The sequence below is a fragment of the Brassica napus genome, chromosome C6, assembly GCF_020379485.1.
Source record: "Brassica napus cultivar Da-Ae chromosome C6, Da-Ae, whole genome shotgun sequence".
Lineage (NCBI taxonomy): Eukaryota > Viridiplantae > Streptophyta > Magnoliopsida > Brassicales > Brassicaceae > Brassica > Brassica napus.
The window spans coordinates 41,951,692-41,973,360 of record NC_063449.1 but is presented as its reverse complement, the minus strand read 5'-3'; the positions used below and the strand labels follow the sequence as shown (position 1 = coordinate 41,973,360).

The 21,669-nt window shown below is 35.7% G+C and overlaps 2 protein-coding genes across 16 annotated transcripts; both read right to left on the bottom strand.

Moving 5' to 3' along the window:
- Positions 1-8,546: 8,546 nt before the first annotated feature.
- LOC106405562 (putative methyltransferase-like protein 7A) lies at positions 8,547-13,059 on the bottom strand. 15 transcript variants are annotated; one of them, XM_048761270.1, is made up of 10 exons: positions 12,743-13,059; positions 12,558-12,653; positions 12,266-12,484; positions 12,093-12,189; positions 11,947-12,009; positions 11,135-11,868; positions 10,834-10,929; positions 10,506-10,708; positions 10,171-10,411; positions 8,547-8,819 (listed from the first exon to the last, which is right to left on the bottom strand). In XM_048761270.1, exons 1-6 carry the CDS (start codon positions 12,956-12,958, stop codon positions 11,672-11,674), a joined length of 888 nt encoding a protein of 295 aa, XP_048617227.1. In that variant the 5' UTR covers positions 12,959-13,059; the 3' UTR covers positions 8,547-8,819; positions 10,171-10,411; positions 10,506-10,708; positions 10,834-10,929; positions 11,135-11,671. The 15 variants fall into 15 exon arrangements, with proteins under 15 accessions (XP_048617227.1, XP_048617225.1, XP_048617234.1 ...); XM_048761268.1 differs by having other exon boundaries at positions 10,171-10,391; XM_048761273.1 differs by lacking the exon at positions 8,547-8,819 and having other exon boundaries at positions 9,936-10,391; positions 11,135-11,436; positions 11,634-11,868.
- A 6,675-nt stretch (positions 13,060-19,734) lies between these two features.
- Positions 19,735-21,245, bottom strand: LOC106405564 (putative methyltransferase-like protein 7A). Its single transcript, XM_013846089.3, has 6 exons — positions 20,907-21,245; positions 20,723-20,818; positions 20,433-20,651; positions 20,173-20,269; positions 20,011-20,073; positions 19,735-19,932 (listed from the first exon to the last, which is right to left on the bottom strand). The coding sequence occupies exons 1-6, from the start codon at positions 21,147-21,149 to the stop codon at positions 19,736-19,738; spliced, it is 915 nt and encodes a 304-aa protein (XP_013701543.2). The 5' UTR covers positions 21,150-21,245; the 3' UTR covers position 19,735.
- Positions 21,246-21,669: the final 424 nt, after the last annotated feature.

Below are 21,669 nucleotides of genomic sequence, written 5' to 3'. Positions count from 1 at the left end.
ATGTTCTTCATTCTAAAACTTTCCAACCTCTCTCTAATCCCTTTGAGCTTATAAACACCAAACTTTATATCAATTTATTGTTTTTGCCTCATGTCTTTCTCACTAGTTTATCTTGTTTTGCACGTTTTTCATCACATGGTTCTCATCTTCCACTCATTTAAAGGTAGATTTAATAATTTTATATATGTATTTTTGTGTATTCTATAAAAATAGATCTATCTAAAATTCCACTCATTTTCTCTGTTTTAAGCCATTTGAACGTTTTTGGAGATGCAAGTTTTTCAGATCTGGATTTGGATATGCAGGTTTTTCAGATGTGGAAGACTTCTAGGCTAGAATACTTCCAAGCGACTTCCAGGAAGTCTTCCAGACGACTTCCAGGAAGTCTTCTGACGGAGTCTTCTCCCATGTCTCCCTTTCATAATAGATCTGAGCGTTTTGGTAGTTCTTATGTTGATTTTTCTTCATTTGGTAATCTCCTGTTGCATAAAATTTATACTTTTTCCCAGAGTAAAACTCTTCAAACCCACTCTAATCTCTTTGGCTTGAAAACACTAAACTTTATATGAATTTTTCATTTTTGTCTCATGTCTTTCTCACTAATCTATCTTTTTGTTGCAGGTTTTAATCAGATGGTTCTCATCTTCCACTTGGATATGTACTTTGTGTTCTATAAAAGTATGTCTATCTAATTTTCCACTCATTTTCTCTGTTTTAAGCCATTTGAACGTATTTTATATGATATGCAGGTTTTACAGATCTGGGTTTGATATACATGTTTTTCAGATTTGGATCAGACTTTGGAAGACTTATGGGAAGTCTTCTCGGAAGTCTTCTAAAATATAATGCGCTAGAAGACTTCCTGGAAGTCTTCTGACGGGGTCTTCTTCAATATCAAGTGGAGTCTAAGCTTGTCTTTGTAGAGGAATGATCTATAATAGTTTTGTTTGTGGTTTGTTTTGTGATTTGCATGTGTACTCATTTAGTTGTGATTTGTTTTTGTAAATTTGAAGAGATATTAATGAAAAAGTTTGGTAAATATGTTCATTTTCCACGACATTATCTTGCCAAAATTACTTGACATAATTGAAGTTATTGATACAACTTCAATAGCAAAACACAATAACACAAAAAATTAATCAAATTTATTACAACTAAGGGAGAAGAATTCTCTGGAAAACTTAGTCAAATTCACAAAAGATAAAACATTACATAAGTTTAAAGCTAGAACACTTTCATTAGATATATAAGTAAAAAAATATATCTTATGATCTGAGAAGACACATTAAACCATGTTACTTGATATTCTTGAAGTTACTTAACACTTTTGAAAATTAAATAAATATATCTTAAAGTTACTTAACAAATTTACAAAAACTAACGTAGAAGACTTCCACGGAAGTCTTCTCAATTAGCTAGAAACTTTCCTAAGCATTAATGTTGGTAACCTTATAAATATCACCAATTAAGTTATAAATTTCATTCAGTAACCCCAATATTGACTAATATACATGAATTAATAAAAAAAAATTAAAAAATCTTTATAGTTTTAGAGAAAATGAAAGTTTATTAAACATTGACGCAGACAACTTCCACGGGGGTCGTCTGGTAGACTTCTAGGAAGTCGTCCATCTAGGTTAGTTTTGTAATTGATTTTTAACCTAAACGACTTACACGGAAGTCATCCAAGATAAGCAAGGTTTGACCAGAATCTCGGAATAAAATCATAGACGACTTCCGTGTAAGTCGTATAGACAAAAATAATTTTTTTTGTTTTATCTTTCAATTGCAAAACTAACCTGAGACGTCTAGGTATAAGAAAATATTGATTTTTTAATTTTCTACTGGACGACTTTCGTCCAGGAAAAGTCAAATTTCTGACATAATCCGGTCAAATGCAAAACTAACCCGTTTACCTTAGACGACTTACATGGAAGTCGTCTCGATTTTTTTTTAACAAGCAAAGATGGACGATTTCCATGTAAGTCGTCTAGAAAAACACATTTTAAAGTCAATTGCAAAATTAACCTCTGTATTAACCAGAAGACTTCCATGTAAGTCGTATACAGCCAGACGATTAAGTCGTCTGGACGAACAGATCTGGAAAAAAAAACTAATTTCATAGTTTCAACTAGTGAGATAAGTTGTTTAGCACAAAAGTCTTCTCCAAGCACCCAGAATCTCAAACAAAAGTTACCCACCAAGAATCGTAAGCTTCAATGGCTCTATGAACCATAAAATTTTTAGAATCAAAATCTTGGGTTTTTTTTGGTTGAATATGGAGAGAAAGTAAAGAGATGTTGTTTTTGGTTCATAAGAATTAAGAAAGAAAGAGTGAAAATCGATTTTTAGGTGCATTAAGAGCTTCAAATTGGTTGTGTTGATGTATTGATAGCAATGACAATATTGTGAATACTTGAGAGAGATGAGGGTGATAGAGTAAAATATGCATTTTCAAAAAAAAAAAGTGATGGCATTTTCGTGAATAATCTGAACTTTTGGAGATAAAAGAGACAAGTCAAAGTTCCAAAAAAATTTGGATTAGTTTTGTGTCTGACTTCAAATTTTGAGTCATATTTGCAAAAAGCCCTAAATCCTAAGCCTTCAACTTGATCGTTCTTCTCAAAAATCAATTAATCTACTTTTCAATCTATCAACTGAAAAAAAAAAACTAAGGCATCAGTTCGTTATCAAAAGCAGTTCTAAAATTTTGGAGACTATAAATAATTTAATAAAAATTTAATAATGTTTTCTTAACAAATTGAGAATATATATTATAAAATTTATTTTTAATTTAGAGTTTATAAGTAATGTTACATTTCACGGTGTTCAGAACCTCTCATGCTCCTCGTCAACGGATATATTTTGCAATCTGCATCATTATATATCACTAACATGCTATTAGTGAAAAGAGAATTTTAGATTTTTACTATTTGTGTCGTGCCCTTTCAAACTTAAATAAAAGATAAATGCTAAAAACATTTAAACTCAAAAGTAATTTAAATTCTGAACCCAAACTTTTAACTGTTACATTAAAACCTACTTTGACTAACCCAATATTAATCAACTGTTAATTTTGGATGCAACTATAGCTTAAAAATGTCGTTTGGAATAATTACTTAAAACTACGTTGTATTAAATAAAAAGATATATTTTTCATTAGTCACAACAAGGAATGGAACTCATTCCTCAAGACTTTATCATACAGGGAATGAAATGTTTTCTTTAGTGGCAAATTGTATAAATAATTTTTTTTAAAAATTAAATGACTTAATTTTGTATAATTAATCAAAACAATGTCTTGCAGTTTTGATACCATTACATCTGATACAAAGCACATCGGTTGCTCAATTGCTCAATGATGAAGCCGATTCATTGGCAAAACAATCTTTGTTTCCTTCGAATTCTGTTGAATTGGACCTAATTATGGGTTAATTTGGACCTGCGGTGATTTTATTCAGTCTAATGAAATCTGTGTTATAAAAAAGTGATATCGTTTTGAACCAAAATTAATGGTTAACTAACATTGACTAATTAGTGCTAATGTTAAAAAGTTTAGGTCTAAAATTTAAATTATTTTTTAGTTTAGATTGTTTTTAGCAATTATCTTTTGTTCGGATTTGAAAAGGCACAACATAAATGGTAGATGTGGAAAAAAACATTTTCCATGCTACCATATATTAGAGGAATTATGAAAATCAAGTTAATTACTTGCTATATTTTTTTTATTGGCAAACTCAGAGTAAGACAATAATCCACATCTCCACTTGGAATATACCCTCCGCTATCATCCATCAGCAGCTATTTTTGGTTTCTGGTATTTAGAATTTAGGGCATCTTTAGTGGATGATAAAGAGACAATAGTGCTTGATGCTCTTACTGATTTTTAATCGGCCACTGTTTTTCCTTCTTCATTTGAGAAATTTAAGATCGTATCTCCGACTAATTCATAAATTATATTATGACTCATGAGGTATCTGCAATGATTAGAGCTACACTCATCTAAAATTAAGTATATGGTTTTCGTAAAAAAAAAAAAAATTGTCTTCATGGAGTAATTAAGAAATAGCCATTAAATTCTCATCATTTGTTATCATTTTTTCAAAAAAAAAAGAATTCAGTGAATGAAGATACTCCCTCTGTTTCATTAAGTTAGAAGTTTTAGAAAATAAATTTGTTCACAAAGATAATTTTTTATGTTTCCTATACAAATATTGCAAATTTTAATAAAAGTAACTGAATTTATTAAAAAATTATTGGTTAAAAAGTATTAAAATTTGATATTTTTTTAAAACAATGTAATAATTGATGTGTTTTCGTGCGAAAATACTAAAATATCTATATTTAATAAACAGACAGAGTATTATATTATACATTTTTTCTGGTCCACCGCGATGAAAAGATTGGAGTAATATATAACTTTTTCAAACAGGTTTATTAAGATAATAGGGTGTCGTTTTCGGTAATTAGCTTTTGTAATCATTCCACGAACGAGGAAAAAAGACGCCTGTAATTCTTGAATATGGCAATCTAGGAAATAAGAAAAAGAAATCCGTTTTAATTAGTAAAGACGTAAAGATATGATTATGAAATGGAGATGGAAAACATACAAGTCATGTAATCAAGATCCACGTGCTTGGTTACTCTTTAAGTTGGCCGTAATCTGCGGGGCCGTTGGTAGGACAAGGAAATACCCCTATACTAAACATTTCGAGTATCTGTATATGTTTTAATATAGTAATAAATAAGTTCAATCGGTTAGTGTTTCAAAAAAAAAAAAAAAGTTCAATCGGTTTTGGGTTGATAAACCAATCCCTCTCAGACTCTCACCCACACAATTACATCTAACAAAAAAAATCTACAAATTCATTTTTACTATCATGGTTACACAAAAATGTCTCCGTATCCAGACTTGCCTGTTACCGGTAAGCCGGTGTCAACAAAAACAGAGCTAGTCGGGTTTCGGTCTGGACATTCTTCTATTTAGTTAAAAAAACATGTCTTCGTGCCCGACCAAAAAAATCGTATATTCGTTTATCTTCTATAAACCCAGTCTTCTATATCTATATTTAAGCCCATTATGAATAATTACTTTTAACAATTTAAACTGCTTTAAGCCAACAAAGTTTATTATTAATTAAACAATTTTGAAGGTTCATCTACTTAATATTTTTTTTTGGTAAAATGTTAAAATTATATTACCAAATTTTCTGTTTTTGACAGAGATTACAAAGAAGAACTAGTAGCAGAAGTACAATAATTGAAACTAAACACAAGCTTACATACAAGACCTAAAGCCCGAAAGAGGAGAGCAGGAGCATCCAAAGTACCGGAGAACAACGAGGCGAGCTCAGACCAAAGGACCGGAGCAAAGGAGAAGAGTCGACGGTTGCCGCGAGCCCGAGAGAAAGGCGCCCTCAAACCTTGATTGCACTATGCCTACAGCTTCCTAATGACCCACCAAGCAAAGCTAATCCAGAGAATCTCGAGCACGGATACACTTACCACCCGACGCTCACCACCACCAGCGGCACGAGGTAGTGACACAAACCAGCGATGCCGTCGTTCAGAAGACGTTCACGAAGATTGCCGCCTTCAAGTCCATCAACCGGGACCGTATACACCCATTTAACCAAGAATCCATATAGAACAATCGGACAGGAGAGGTACACAACCTCTAGAGTGGCGCAAACTGGTGAGTTCGTAACCCGAGACCCAATTGCCATCCTGAACAAATCCAAACTACCTATTACAACCGCAAGTGAGCAAGAGTACCTGCACAAAGCAAATGGAGAACAAAGAGGGGTGATGAGCGCCACACCGCCGGCAACTCAGAGCTATGAAGCGGAAGCCGAAGCGAACCGCAGTGCGCTGCCACCAGAACCACCGTGAGGAGAGCTCGGAGCCCAACCTTACAGATCCCCCACGCAACCCACTGGAGACCACCAGTGGAAAACAAAGCCGGAGCACAAAGCTCGAAGCCGGAACCCCAACAAGACGCCGTACCCACCATCAGTCACACGCCACCCTGAGAGATGAGAGAACACTTGGAGAGGACCACCGACGACCCACGCGCCACCAATCTTGAGAGAGCTAGACGAGATCTGAGAAAAAACCCTAACCGGACTGAAGCTCCAAGCAAGATGAAGAGAGCGGTACGATGAGACGGCGCCGTCCTCTAGCGCATCCCACAACACCGAAACCCTCTAGATCTACGCCGGGAGCACCGGATCTGAACCGGGAGGGAGACCTTGTCTAACTAACCCTCCGCCGAGACCACACAGAGATACACAAGGAGAAACGGAGAGACACGAGAGCAGGGGGCTCCGACGACCGCACGACCGCACGGAGGACGCGGAAGTCGCCGGAGCAAAGAGATCTACGAAAGAGGTTTTTTTTTTTTTTTTTTTTTTCTTAGAGAGAAGTTGGAGAGGAATCAGACTAGTAAAAGTTTACTTAGACTCTCATCTAGTTAATGTTCAAATTGAGTTATACTTATCTGCTCTTAATAATTTCTTAAGGTGAGTCTTCTCCACTGGTTACCTTTTTGATCCACTTTCATGCATTTAGACATGACTCACTCAGAAGATAAAGTAAGGCCCAATTTCAATCTACCGATTTTTGGTTTTGTCATTTTCATCGATCTAGTTATGCGAATCTAAACCAGTAACTTTTTAATGCCCAAAGACGTGAAGAAAAATAGGGAAGACAAAAATAAGAATTATAGTAGTGAAAAAGTTATATTAAGTAATCGAATTCAGCTTGCCATCACCAAACAAAAATGTCATGACCTAATTTTTTCTTCTAACTTCTTAAAACTATCCAATATAAAGGATATCCAATTTTCCATCGGCTTTTGGCAATATGTTTCTGTGACATTGTAAATTGTGATTGTACCTATTTGTTATTCACACAATCACCACATATAAACCGAAGGGTAAGTTAGATTATTTTTAATATATTGTTCTAGTAATAATATCAACCTATCCAATATAGATTGTTTTACCCAAAAAATTTAGCAACCTAAGTACTAACTATTATTGTTCTACTACTGGTTATTAGTATATCAACTTACCAACATGTACAAGTTAGCTTTAGTTTATTTTTTTTCCTGATAATATACAATTTAATTTCTCTTCTAAAATACTTTGTTTTAAAAAGAGAATTTAGATGATAAACGTTAGGTCTGATACCGATTCATAACTGTATATCCATATATTGTTTTTGCGTGATGGCTCTTTAGTTTTTAGTAATGTTCCTTTTCCAAATGGCTCTTTCAATATTGGCCTTATGTTTGCACATGCTTAAGTTAAAACCAAGTTGCACCTCCAATAGCGACCCAACACATGTACATTAAGCACGCTTTAACCCTAACTGTACATTTTCTTTCTCTTTGTTGAAAGAATTCACATTTTACTATTCCTAGTATTTATACACTCTATATACACAATAGTTCTTAAATTAATTTTAACACAATAGTCATCTTTTTGAAATATATACTTCTCTAGCGTCCAATTTCTATAACAAAAGTATTCTAAAATAAAAAAAGACACCAGTATGCATCCCAAAAGAAAATATTTTCCAATATCTATAGAAATCTCTGTTTTTTTTTGTTTTCGAAATCCTCACCTCCTAATCAAGAACAAAAGAGTCGACTATGCATATGACCCTACGAACATGGCTATCTAAGCTGGGACCAAATAAATAAAAAGCTTTCGCATCAACTTGTCTTTGCTTGATAAAATGTCAATGATCTTGATTCTTTATAAAATCTTAGATAAGATTCTAACGATCATTCTAAATATTAATTGTTTCCACTGAGACTTTAAGGTGAAGCCCACAAGCCTAGCCTATGTTTTCAGACAAATATTTCACGAATAAATCTACACTTTTAAGATCAAATATATTAGTTTATTGAATTCTAACGATTCCTTATTTCTGTGCAGATAAACTCAAAGAAGACGTGAAGTAAACTTGGTCCCTACATATCGTGGAACACTTGACACTTGAATGAACAGCAGGAGCCACACAAATAACATATAGTTTTCCCTCGTAGAGTGAGCCACAAACTAGTCATTCTCATCAAATCGTCAGTTGTTGTCGAGCCATTATCTATTTGTTTGTACCAAACAATGTTAGTAACTATTTTATTTTATTTTATTTTTGAAGTCTTTAAATATTCGATTTCATTACTACAAATTTGGCCATTAATTTTCCATCTTAAAGATCAACGGAGAAATATTCCATTTCATCAAGCGGTTCCTTTAGAACGGCATCGATTATTGTATTACAAAATAAGTAAATATTTCAAGAATTCAATTTGTTGTCAAGAGTGTCGACGACTATTAGTTCCGGTTGTGATTCTAATTAACATATTTGTCTTTGGAAAAAGACTTATGTATGAATTGATCGGCGGTCTGTGTTTAACTTAAAAAACTAAGAGACGTCTCTTATATCTTTTATTTAAGAGACGTCTCTTAGCTTTTTTAAAAAGCTAAGAAACCGTATCTTATATTATGCTAAAAATTTCAAACCTAAGAGACCTGTAATAAACATGCTCTTGACATATACATGCCTTACATTATTTTAATTAAAAGAAAACATGTAAGAAATAAAAGAAAAAATGACGTGATAAACCGCTTAGAAATTTTTGAAAAAAAATTAGAGCGTTGGGTACGTTAAAAATAAACGGTGGGATAGTTGAAGGACAATGACGTGAAACCCTCTCATGTGCAACTTTGGGAACATGTAACATGTTTGTAACCTTCTGTTTGTATTTCGTCGGTTGCTTCAGACTGCAGAAGCCCACATCATATCTTCTGAAAACGTTTAGCCAAAAAAAAAAAAAGATCTTCTGAAAACAGTAAGAAGCGATGCCTTTATTTTCCTTAACGGATAATCCTTTATCTCTTACTTTAAAATGGTTGGATTTTCTTTTGTGTGGTCTCTAATTATATATATTTCTACTGGCAGGAGAAGTAAGGTATTTCGTGTCATCATATATATTATATATAGTCTAGAGAATTAAACACTAATAGCTTTAAAAAAAAAATAAAAATAAACAATACTCTTTTCCTGAGTTCGACTTTTATCATCAATAGTTTTATTAGTAGACCGATTTTTGGATATGAGTTCTTGCTTTCGATCTTTAAACATCTTCGAAGTTTAATCTGAAATCCCTAGGTTAATAAAAAAAACCGATTTTTGGCCCAATTATTTATTTGGTGGGTTGGCTTTTTTCCGCTAGTCAGCTCTTCTGTGGGATTAATCAGGTGTGTCTGTGTTGTAGGGCGGTTAGGTTACTTTTGGACATGCAAAGCAATTTGAATTTAGATTACTCCTCGGACCATCCATATTAATACAAAAATCACTGGACTTTTTTTTTGTCTGTTCTCATAATTAGAATATTGAAAAAAAATATATAATTTTTTGATTGTTATATAAGATATTTTAGCCTAAAGAAAGTATATTAGTGAAGCGAAAAGATAAGTTTTGGTCATGTTTTGTATATTTATAAACTTTTTTTTTGGATTTAGGCTTTAGAATGCATGCATAAACCTTGGCAGAAGCTAAAAAAAACAGCAGCTCTAGAATTTGAAGATAGAACGCATAAATCTGTTAGGTATTAGGCTCTCCTAAACTCTCTGATTGCACTAATTTTCTTTAAGAATGCCGAGCGTAAAAAACATAATTAAAACAGAGTAGGCGAGTGAAAGTCAATGGATACTACCAACCTTCAACGAGTTCAGATGTCAATGTGACATCTCGCTTAGAAACATTCCGAAAATTCACAAGAATGATAACCTTGAAATTTAATAAACTAAGTTTTAAATTTTTTTTAAAAGTTTTCAATGCTTTTGTAATTTCCTAAGATATAAAGTTGATTCAATAAAAATTCAACCACTACACCACATAACTATGTAAAGAGGTTCAAGAGTCAAGATAATTGCCTCGAAATAGCTTAAAGGAGAAGAGATTATGGTGTTTTTTCGTGTGAGACTTGTGTTACAAGTTATAACTTGTAACAAAGAGTAACAAGGAGTTGCATAACTTGTAACAAAGAGTAGGAGTTGCATAAAATAGACTGTTTTGAAAACTGAGAATCAACTTGCATAAAATCGAAACTGAACTATAGATTTTCTAAAATCAGCTCATGAATCTTTATATTACCTTGCGTGTTACTTGCATAGTTACTTGTACGCCACTCCATAGACATGAGGTCTTATTATCCAAGGGAAGCTATACATTGCCGTCGTATTGATCTCTGTGCCACCATCAAAACCGGCAGCCGAAATGTATAAACTGGTGTTTCTCTTTAGATGACTTCCGCCTGCAACTACTTGCTGTAATGGATCCAAAACGTTTTTGGAAATGCCTGAAAAAAGATCCATCTGCACCCCCAAAAACAAAACTGTTGGATTTCAAATTTGTCTACCATTTTGAGTTCAAGGGCTATGATGTGAAATAACATCAGGGGTTTACTACAAAAGGAAGAGAGGTCTCACAACTAAAAAACATCCTTTTAACACCCACTCCTTGCATGAATGTGAATGTGCAGTTTTCAGGTTTCAGGTTTCATACCGAAAACACAGAAGTTTTCATTGCAGAATAGTACTTCAGATTAGGACCTGTACCAACACAAATATCCAGCACTTTTTTCTGCTTTACCACTCAGATTATCGAAAAGTCTCCTCTTGTAATCGGCGATCTTATCCAATAACACAAACATGAAAACAGAAAACTCTCTTTTGTGAAGGTCTAGTAATTAAAAATATAACTGAAAAATCAAGAAAGGGATCAAAGAGTGATGCATCCAAGACACAAAAGACTGACCTCTGATTCATAGGATCGCATCCCTGTGCTCAAAAACCAAGCAAAAGGCTCCTTATACCAATCTGTCCCCTGAGGATGAAATGTTTCTGAAACATCCTGGTGCAGATAAGTCTAGGTCAGTTACCTTTCTCCACATACCAAGTGCAATGGTTCTCAGATATATCTTATTCAGTCAGAGTACCAAACTTGGCATCTGGAGACAATCCGTTAAATCTTTGTGCCAAACGAACACATTCTTGACAAGTAAATCCTTGTTGGTGCCTATAAATAAAATGCATATAGAGAAAGAAATATAAATCACCTTGATCACGAAGCACTAGGAGAATAGATGGGAAGCAATGACAAAGTCCAGTTAGCTGCTTCAATAAAATGTTTTCTTCCACATGAACACAAGCGATCTGGATGAAGAGCCTAAAGGAATGTGACTTTTTAGAGTGTCAGCACGAACATGATCTCGTGAAGCTCTAATTGCACCGCAAGGCGAATATGTGAGTGATGACAGAGGAAAAGCGTTCAGTGCACTTGAGTCATCATCATAATGGCCACAATTATCATACAATCTCAGACCTTAGCCTTTTGAATTGTCTCCAGAGTTCTAGAGATCTGATCTCAGGACATGGAACTCAACCTCAAACATTGCAGAGTTATACTTTGAAAACTAAAGCTTCTAAAATAATACAATAGTAGTCTAATTCAAGAATGACACCCATATCGATATTAGACTTATCTATACTCTATAAAATAGGCCACAAACCATCAAATTTATTTATAGCATTGTGTATGTACAATCATCAGCATACCTTAAGGATGAGTCTAAGACACTGTCCTTTTTTTTCTTCTAATTGTAAGCGACCCCATAGACATGAGAGCTTAAGTAAGCCAAGCTAGAAAGAGAGGCCTTATTGATATCTGCACCGCCATTAAACCGAGCTTCTAAAATATAATCTCCAGTGCACCTCGTCAAGTGACATCCATCAGCAACAACTTGTTGCAATGGGTCCAACACATTCTGCACTAACCTCAAAAATGATCCATCTACACATCAAAAGACCAAAATATGGTTTCAGCTTCATATTATTCTGCAGTGTAATCTTTTCGAGTCAAAATAGATACCTTCTCCTGCAACATGTTCTATGAAAAGGTAAACCCCACCCGGTCTTAGTACCCGTTTTACCTCTGTAATAAACCATAGAAACCAAGCCTGTCTTTCAGCACTGTTTTCTTATTATATTGGATTTAAAAAGAAGTGAACAAACTACCATTGAGCGTTCTAGTGACATCTGCCACAGAACAAAGCACGAGAGTCCCCACAACTGCATCAACCGATGCATTCTCTAATGGTATAGCTTCTGCGACCTAAGTCAAAAAGATTTAACATGAAACGTTGCATCAAGGGATGCCAAGAAGGATACATGAATATCACAAAATTTACCGCACGAATGAAGCTGAAATCTTCTGGTTTCAGCCCTGCTTGTGCTGCGGATTTACTCGCATAACTCTCCATTTTAGCGTTTGGATCAACACCAAGAACAGAAACGTTTGGAATAGCTGAGTAGTATTTGAAGTTAGGACCTGTTCCAACGCCAATCTCCAAAACCTTTTCTGCTTTTCCCACCAAATTATCAAAGAGTTTCATCTTGTAACTCAAAATCTAACAAAGACAAACACAATAACATTCACAAGACTGAACGATCAAAAGGCCTAAAGAAAGTCAGAGACTAAACCTCTTTCTCGTATGATTCCATACTAGTATCCATAGACCAAGCAAAGAGCTCATCATACCAGTCTGGCTTTGGAGGACGCAAACTTTTAAAATCTTCCTGATATAAAGATATTTAGATGATTAGAGGATGCATGCATGCACTCCTCATCAATCTCCAGATAAACCCTATATATTTTCAATACAAACCGTTGAGCTAGAAGCAGCGTAGGAGGGAGACAGGGGAAGAAGCGGCACAGCTCCTATGAAATGCCTTCTTCCGCAGGGACATAATCTGAAGGAGGAGCCGGAGTTTGTCGCAATAAGAGTCTTCTGTGTTTTGACGGAATCTTGTGAAGCCTTAGTCGTTCTTCTTCGTTGTGAACATGTAATAGTCGAGATCAGTGACAAGTGAAGAATCGCCATTGCTAAATTAAAACGTTCAACTACTCATATAATCAAAACCAAGGATAAGAGTGAGGAAGGTGAAGATATACTACCATCCACACATGTGTAACCTCTATGTCCCCACGTCTTTTTCGAAAATTCAAAGTTACTTAATTCCTATACTAGATCTCGATCGTGGGCGGATTTTTGTTTTTATTTATTTTTATATAAATATTTTATTTTCAATTTTAAATTGGTATATATTATAATATATGTGTCTATCAATTTTTAAAACATAATAAATTTACGGTATATTTTTTTTCATTGAATAGATTGTTTTAAATTTTCACATGTATTTGTATCTTCTTCTATATATATATTTTCGGATTATTATTTCATTATTAAAATTATAACTATATATATAAAGATTAGTAAAATATTGTTTTATTGTCATATTCAAAGATATTGTAATATTTCAGAAATTTAAAAAGTTTTAAAAAAATTAAACTAGTCGCTTCGTAGATTTATATTATCGAGTAAATAATTAAACATTTAGTTTTTGTTTAATTTTTAAAATAAACTATATAGTTTAAAATTTGTTTTCATTGGTTTAAGCTAGTAAAGATTAATCATTGTTAGATAATATAATTTTTGTTATTTTAAATTTTTTTTATAATTTTAAAAGTTAACATCGACAAATATTTAAATATTTAATATATGAAGGTATAGTATTACAACATTAAAATATATTTATTTAATTTATACTATTTATAAATCTAATGGATCATCTATTTTTTAAATCCAATTATTAATAGCCCAATAAAATTTTTTGGTAGACCTAAAATTTAAATAATTAGATTAGAAATTAAATGTAACATGATTTTATAGGAATATGTCCATTAGATTCATTTTTTTTTTTAAAATCACACATGAATCAAGGTTATGACTTCTGTTTTAATATATAAGATTTTCATTACTTACTGCTTATGAAACATTATTCGATTATAAACATTATCTAATAAACACTCAGACTCAATCCATAGTGTGATAGTTTAGAATCAAAACAGAGTTTTAGAAACAGAGATTTAGAAAATATTGTGTTTCGTCTCGACCACTGGATCAATCAATCCATACAACAATCTATCGATATGGCTCTGGATTTTTCTTCTTGCCTAATAGACCAGTCTTCACTACAATTAGTACAACTTTTGATCGCACCGTTGGATCGACTTCAAATCAGTTCCACATGAAAACTAACTACATTATCTATTTTCTGACATTGAGCTCTGTTGCGACGGACGTGAGAAGATAAAGATTAACAGATGGATAAACAATAAAAAAAGATACAGAGATTTAACGTGGTTCACCCCTAACGGCTACGTCAACGGGCAAAGAGGGATTTTATTGATGGAGGAATTACAAAGATCTGTCTACAAGAAGATCAGATCTAGTTTCTCTACGTCTGCTAACTAGGTTTAGAGGAGGCACAAAATATATATAGTTGTGTCCCGGAAAATCCTAGCACTAGTGGGCCTCAAAGGACTAAAGCTCAACAGATTCAAGGCATTATTCAACAAATCTCCACATTGACTTGAATCCTCCATAATCAGATGTACCAGAATGCACTTCTTCGTGCTCAGAATACAGATGTACCAGACTCTCTCTTTGCTCAGATGTTTCGTCGAACTCAGATGTCAGATGTCCCGTCGGACCAGATGCTCCTCAGAGCCAGATGCCCTCACTTGGGCCAGATGCTCTCTTCGAGACAGATGCCCCTTAGGGCCAAATGCCCATCAGGGCCAGATTTAACAACTTGAGATGTTTAGCAAATCAAGACAATGCTTGAACTTGCTATGAGGAACCAGCTTAGTGAACATATCCGCATGATTATCAGCTGTTCCTACCTTCTTCACTTCAATCCTCTTCTCATCTCTCAGAAAATGGTATCTTACATCGATATGCTTGGTTCTCTCATGATGAACCTGATCCTTGGCTAAGCAGATAGCACTTAAGCTATCACAGAACACAATAGCCTGATCATGATGAAGACCAAGATCACTGACCAATCCTCTCAACCATATTGCATCCTTAGCAGCTTATGTCAATGCCATATACTCTGCCTCAGTTGTAGACAAAGTCACTGTCGACTGCAAAGTCGCCTTCCAGCTCACAACATAACCACCCAAAGTAAATACGTAACCAGTCATAGATCTCCTGCTGTCCACATCTCCTGCATAATCCGAATCAGAATACCAGTAACCAGTCTCGGATCTTTGTCTCCATAGACAAGACCAATATCAGATGTACCCTTAAGGTACCGGAAAATCCTCTTCACAGTGATCCAGTGCTCCTTTCGCGGCTGAACCATGAACTTACTCACAACACTGACTGCGTGTGCAAGATCTGGTCTTGTACAAACCATATCATACATCAAACTTCCTATAGCACTAGCATAAGGAACACGTGACATATAATCGATTTCCCCTTCAGACATTTCATCACTCATGGTAGGATGAAAATTTGCAGCACATGGAGTATCGATAGGCTTAACATTAAGCATCCCGAATCTTGTCAAGACCTTTTCAATGTAGGCCTTTTGTGATAAGAACAACTTCTTCTTCGTCCTATCCCTGAAGATCTCCATTCCTAGTATCTTCCTCGCAGCACCCAAATCTTTCATCTCAAACTCAGAACTCAATAGTTCTTTCAGCTTCTGAACATAACACTTCTTCTTGGCAGCTATCAGCATGTCGTCTACATACATCATCAGGTAGATATACGACTCATCCTCCACCTTGCTCATGTAGACACAACAGTCATAAGGACTCCTGTTGTAGCCCAACTTGACCATATAGCTGTCAAACCTCTTGTACCACTGTCTAGGAGACTGCTTAAGTCCATACAGCGACTTCCTCAACTTGCACACATGATCTTCTTTACCAGGAAATAGAAAACCCTCAGGCTGAGTCATATAGATCTCCTCCTCAAGCTCTCCATGAAGAAAATCAGTTTTCACATCAAGTTGCTCCAACTCCAGATCCTGACGTGCTACTATCGCCAATAGCACTCTGATAGAGGCGTGTCTGACCACGGGTGAGAATATCTCATTGTAGTCCACGCCTTCTCTTTGACTGAAACCTCTAGCAACAACTCGAGATTTATACTTGACTCCCTCTTCTGGTGACTGACCTTCTTTTAGCTTATAAATCCACTTGCAAGCCACAACTTTTCTCCCAGGTGGTAGTGTGACAAGATCTCATGTGTGATTCTTTTCATGAGATTCCATCTCATCTCCTATTGAAGCAAACCATTTCTTAGATGCATAACTTGAAATGGCTTCTCTGTAAGTAGACGGCTCGTAAGTGTCCACTTCCTCTGTAACATGTAGTGCATAACCCACCATATCTTCAAACCGATATCTCTCTGGTGGCCTAACATCAACTCACCTTGGTCTGTCTTTAGCAATACTGCATTTTTCAGACCCAATATGTTGATTTCCAGAATTGGAAGATTGAGGCTGCTCATCAGACATCGATCGCTCGCTCTCTTCCTGAGGATCGATCGATCCCGTGTTATCGGACATCGATCGGAGATCTCTGCCATCGCCCAATCATGTGTCTGGCGTAGATCGATCGCTCCCTGACACTGTATCGGTTGATCCTGGGTAGTCTGACTGCACTTCCTGCAGCTCCACCTGCTTGTCAACATCCTCCTGCTCTGCTGCTGAAATGGACTCAGCTGAAACTTTGAACATAGAACTCTCATCAAACACAACGTTCCTGCTCATAACAACCCGTTTCTCAGATGGAAACCAAACTCTGTATCCCTTTACACCATCTCCATAGCCCATAAACACTCCCTTCTTCGCTCTTGGTTCCAGCTTTCCTTCATTAACATGATAGTAAACCGTGCAACCAAAGACTCTCAGAATAGAATAATCAGCAGATCTGCCTGACCAGACCTCATTAGGTATTCGACACTCAATCCCTGCATGCGGTCCAAGATTGATCAAATAACAAGCCGTGTTCACTGCCTCAGCCAAAAACCTCTTCTCTAAACCAGCATTAGAAAGCATGCACCTTGCTCTCTCCAGCAATGTCTGGTTCATTCTCTCTGCTACACCATTCCGCTGTGGTGTATACCTGATTGTATGATGCCTAGCAATCCATGCATCCTTACAAAACTGATTTAACTCTATTGAACAGAATTCCAAACCATTATCAGTACGAAGCCTCTTAATCGTCTTCTCAGTTTGATTCTCCACCAGTATCTTCCACTCATTGAAGCTGTTGAAAGCTTCACTTTTGTGCTTCATGAATGTTATCCAAGTCTTCCTCGAATAGTCATCAATCATGGACACAAAATACCTGTGACCCTTCAGCGACTCCACCTTGGAGGAACCCCAACAATCTGAATGGATGTAATCCAACGTGCCTTTTGTTTTATGAACAACCTTAGGAAACTTCTTTCTGTGCAGCTTCCCAAACACACAGTGCTCACAGAACTCAAGGCTCTTGGTCTTATGACCACAAAGAAGATCCTGCTTCGACTGAATCTGCATCCCACGCTCGCCCATATGTCCAAGCCTCATATGCCACAATTTGTCCACATCTTCCTTGCGAACCTCTGGAGATGCAACATTTGCTGAACTTGAAACCGTAGAACCTTCCAACAAATACAAAGTACCATGAATGAAACCTCTGAGAATTACATCTGAACCCCTGTAGACACTCAGAACTCCATCTCCACCTGAATACTTGAAACCTCTGCTATCCAAAAGACTAACTGAGATCAAGTTCTTGGACATAGATGGAACATGTCTAACTCCAGTCAACGTTCAGACTCTATCATCATGTGTCCTGAGCTTAATAGAACCGATTCCTGCAATATCGCAAGCAAAGTCATTCGCCATCTTGATTTTGCCATCAGTCACTGCCTCATACTCTGAGAACCATTCTCTCTTTGGACACATATGATAAGATGCGCCTGTGTCCAGGACCCACACATCTCTAGGATGTGTTTTTCCATGAGCAACCAGCGCAATATCTTCATCAGATTTAGCCTCATTCTCGGGACAATCAGATTTCCAATGTCCTTTCTCTTTGCAGTAATTGCAAATATCAGTTGGTTTAGGACCCTTTGAAAATGACATTTTGTCTTTCGACTTCTTGCCTTTTCCAAAGTTCTTTCCACCACCTACAAACAACCCAGAAGCTTGGTCGCCTGTACCAGAACCAGATGCCTTGTGTCGCAACTCCCTGCTATGAAGTGCTGACCTGACTTCCTCCAAACTTACTGTATCCTTACTCCCTATGAATGACTGAACAAAGTTCTCATAGGAGTTTGGTAGTGATACCAACAAAATCAGTGCCGCATCCTCATCTTCCACCTTAACATCAATATTCCTCAGATCCAACAAGATGGAATTTAGACTGTCAAGATGATCTTGGAGTTGTGTACCTTCTTGCATCCTCAGAGCGAAAAGACGTTGTTTCAGAAGTAGCTTCTTAGTCAGAGACTTCGTCACGTATAGACTCTCTAACTTCGACCACAAATCAGTTGCAGCATCAACACCGGAAACTTCGATGATGATCTCATCTGCCAGACATAACAAAATTGTTGAATACGCCTTCTCTTCAGTAACCTCCATCTGAGTAGTAACAGGTTCAACCTTCTTCCCCGACAACGGTGCCCAAAGACCTTGTTGCTTCAGCAACGCCTTCAACTTGATTTGCCAGAGACTGAAAATGTTCCTTCCAGTAAACTTGTCGATCTTCATATTCATCTCAGACATCTTCTCACCAGATTCAACCCGAAGCTCTGATACCAGTTTGTTGTGACGGATGTGAAAAGATAGAGATTAACAGATGGATAAACAATAAAGAAAGACACAGAGATTTAACGTGGTTCACCCTTAACGGCTACGTCCACGGGCAATGAGAGATTTTATTGATGGAGGAATTATAGAGATCTGTCTACAAGAAGATCAGATCTAGTTTATCTACGGCTGATAACTAGGTTTAGAAGAGGCACAAAATATATAGAGTTGTGTCCCGAAAAATCCTAGCACTAGTAGGCCTCAAAAGACTAAAGCCCAACAGATTCAAGGCATTATTCAATTTATCGGTGGAACGTATATGAAATGCTATACTTATGATACACCTGCACATCCATGTCCCATAAAATGACATTTTCGACTCGTTTAAGTGCATTCATTGCTCACTTTCCTCTAAAATGACCTAATACTTGAAAGACTCGATATAAAAACTCAAAGACTTTATTAAATCGATAAACACCTTTATCTACAATGTTAGAAATCAGCATAAACATAATTCATAACTCTTCCGGACTTATAGACTATTGTTTGTCTTGAAACAAAACATAAATCTCAACATAAGAAAGAGATTTGAAAACGTAGAAACTTACATATTTCTTGGCCAGTAGGCAGTAAAGAAGGTGAAAAATGCAGGGTCGCCATTGCTAAATTAAAAATCTTAATTGCTCATAATCAAAACACCGAAGATGAAAATATAGTTCCATCCACAAATATTGTAATCTCTTCATGCAACGTCTCTTTCAAAGTTAAATAATTACCATTTTAGATTTTCGGATTAGTAGAAGACAAAGTTCCAAACTTTCAGACCATTTTAAATTATTTTCTGCTCGTGAAGCATTATTCAATTGCATACACTAAATCATAAACAGAGATTTAGAAACAGAGTGCTGAAAACGTTGATATTTTCAAACATGAAAGAAAGCCTTGTGTGCAGTCCAAAGATGAGCTGCTGAGTTCAGATATTTCCCAGCTTTTTTTGTTTAATTATAAGCAACTCCATAAAGATGAGGGCTTAAGTGGTAAAAGGCAGAAAGAGAGACCTTGTTGATATCTACACCACCTTTGAACCCAGCTTCTAAAAGGTAGTCTTCTGTGCTCCTCGTTAGATGACATCCGTCGGCTACAACTTGTTGTAATGGATCCAATACGTTCTGCACCATCCTCAGAAATGTTCCATCTACTCAAAAAAAAAAAAAAACTTTTTGGGTTATGTCCTTTATGCATTAATGGAGTCCTCATGAGTCGAAAGCGATACCTTCTGCTGCAACATGTTCCACGAAGAGGTAAAGCCCTCCTGGTTTTAGGATCCGTTTTATCTCTGTACATGTACCAAACTATTTGATGAGTATTGTTTTCTTTTGATCTGACATGACATCTGAAGTAAGATGTTCGATTTAAAGGGAGTTAAACAATTTACCTTTGAGTGTTTGAGGGATATCCGAGACAGAACACATCACAAGACTTCCAACAACTGCATCAACTGATGCATCTTCTAATGGCATAGATTCTGCGACCTAGTCCACACAAATAAAAACAAGAAATAATTAATCCACACAATCAATATATAAACCCTAAAACAGTATTTGCTTCGATTGAATTTCGTTTTCTCTAAGTTTTCATGATTTCTTCTTGTTTGATTCGCGTTTGTTCAGAACAAAATATGAAGAAGGCCATTACCGCGTGAATGAACTTGAAGTTTTCGGATTTCACTCCTGCTTCTATAGCGGATTTGCGTGCGTGACTTTCCATCTTAGGGTTTGGATCCACACCAAGAACACAGACGTTTGGAATATTGTTGTAGTACTTGATGTTCGGACCAGCTCCAATACCAATTTCCAAAACAGTTTCTGCTTTTCCCACCAAATTTGCAAAGAGTTTCCTCTTGTAAACAGCAATCTGACAAAAGAAGAAGAATGAAACGTTAGAAACAAAGAAAGAATGCATGCAAATCTCATGAAGTCACTAACCTCTTTCTCATATCTTTCCATCCCTGCGCTCCTAAAATAACCATAGAGCTCAAAATACCAGTCAGGCTTAGGAGGACGCAATTGGTTCAATACTTCCTGATATAAATGAAGATATAGATAATTAGATAAAATAGGTATTGTATTCCTCTTCTATAATTTAGCAGCAAAGTTCACTACGAGCAACCGTTGAGTTTGGAGCTGTGGATGGAGCAGCGTAGGAAGGAGAGATTGGAAGAAACGGCGTCGTAGCTTCTCCTAGGAAATGCTTTCTTCCGCACGTACATAAGCTGAAACCAGGTGAGGCAGGAGGATCCGTAGTAATGAGGCTCTTCTGCATTTTGATGATAGAACCTCTAACTCTTGTTCTCCGAGCTGAATCTATGGTCACCGGGAACCTCGAGGAAGGTGTGAAATTCAGGATTGCCATTGCTATTTCTCAAACTACTCGTTTCAGTTTGATTCTCTAATGTCTTCATTGTACATCATAGCGTATTTATAACCGTCTTTCCATAGCGTGCATCTTTATTTTATACTAGTGGTGGGCGGGCTTTTATAAATTATTATATATGAAACTTTTAAAATTTTACGAAGCTTTATAAAAACTATTCAAAATAAAAAACAATACAATAAATTAACAAATAACAGTAACATTCATTATTTTGTATATAGAATACGAAAGTGATTCAGAAAAATGTTATGGTATATATTTATTTCTTTTTCTTTTTAATTTGACATAATAAAAGAAAATTTGAAGTTTAAATTAGTAAAAATTATTTATTTCAAAAAATTTCAAGTTTAAATATTTTTACACTAATTGGTTTTTTCTTTTTCTTTTTCTTTTTATTGATTGGGCCAAAAATTTGAAGTTTAAATATTTTCTAATTTAACAGCAACTGATGTTTTAGAATATATATTTGTTTCAGTGCATAATTATATTTGAATGAAAT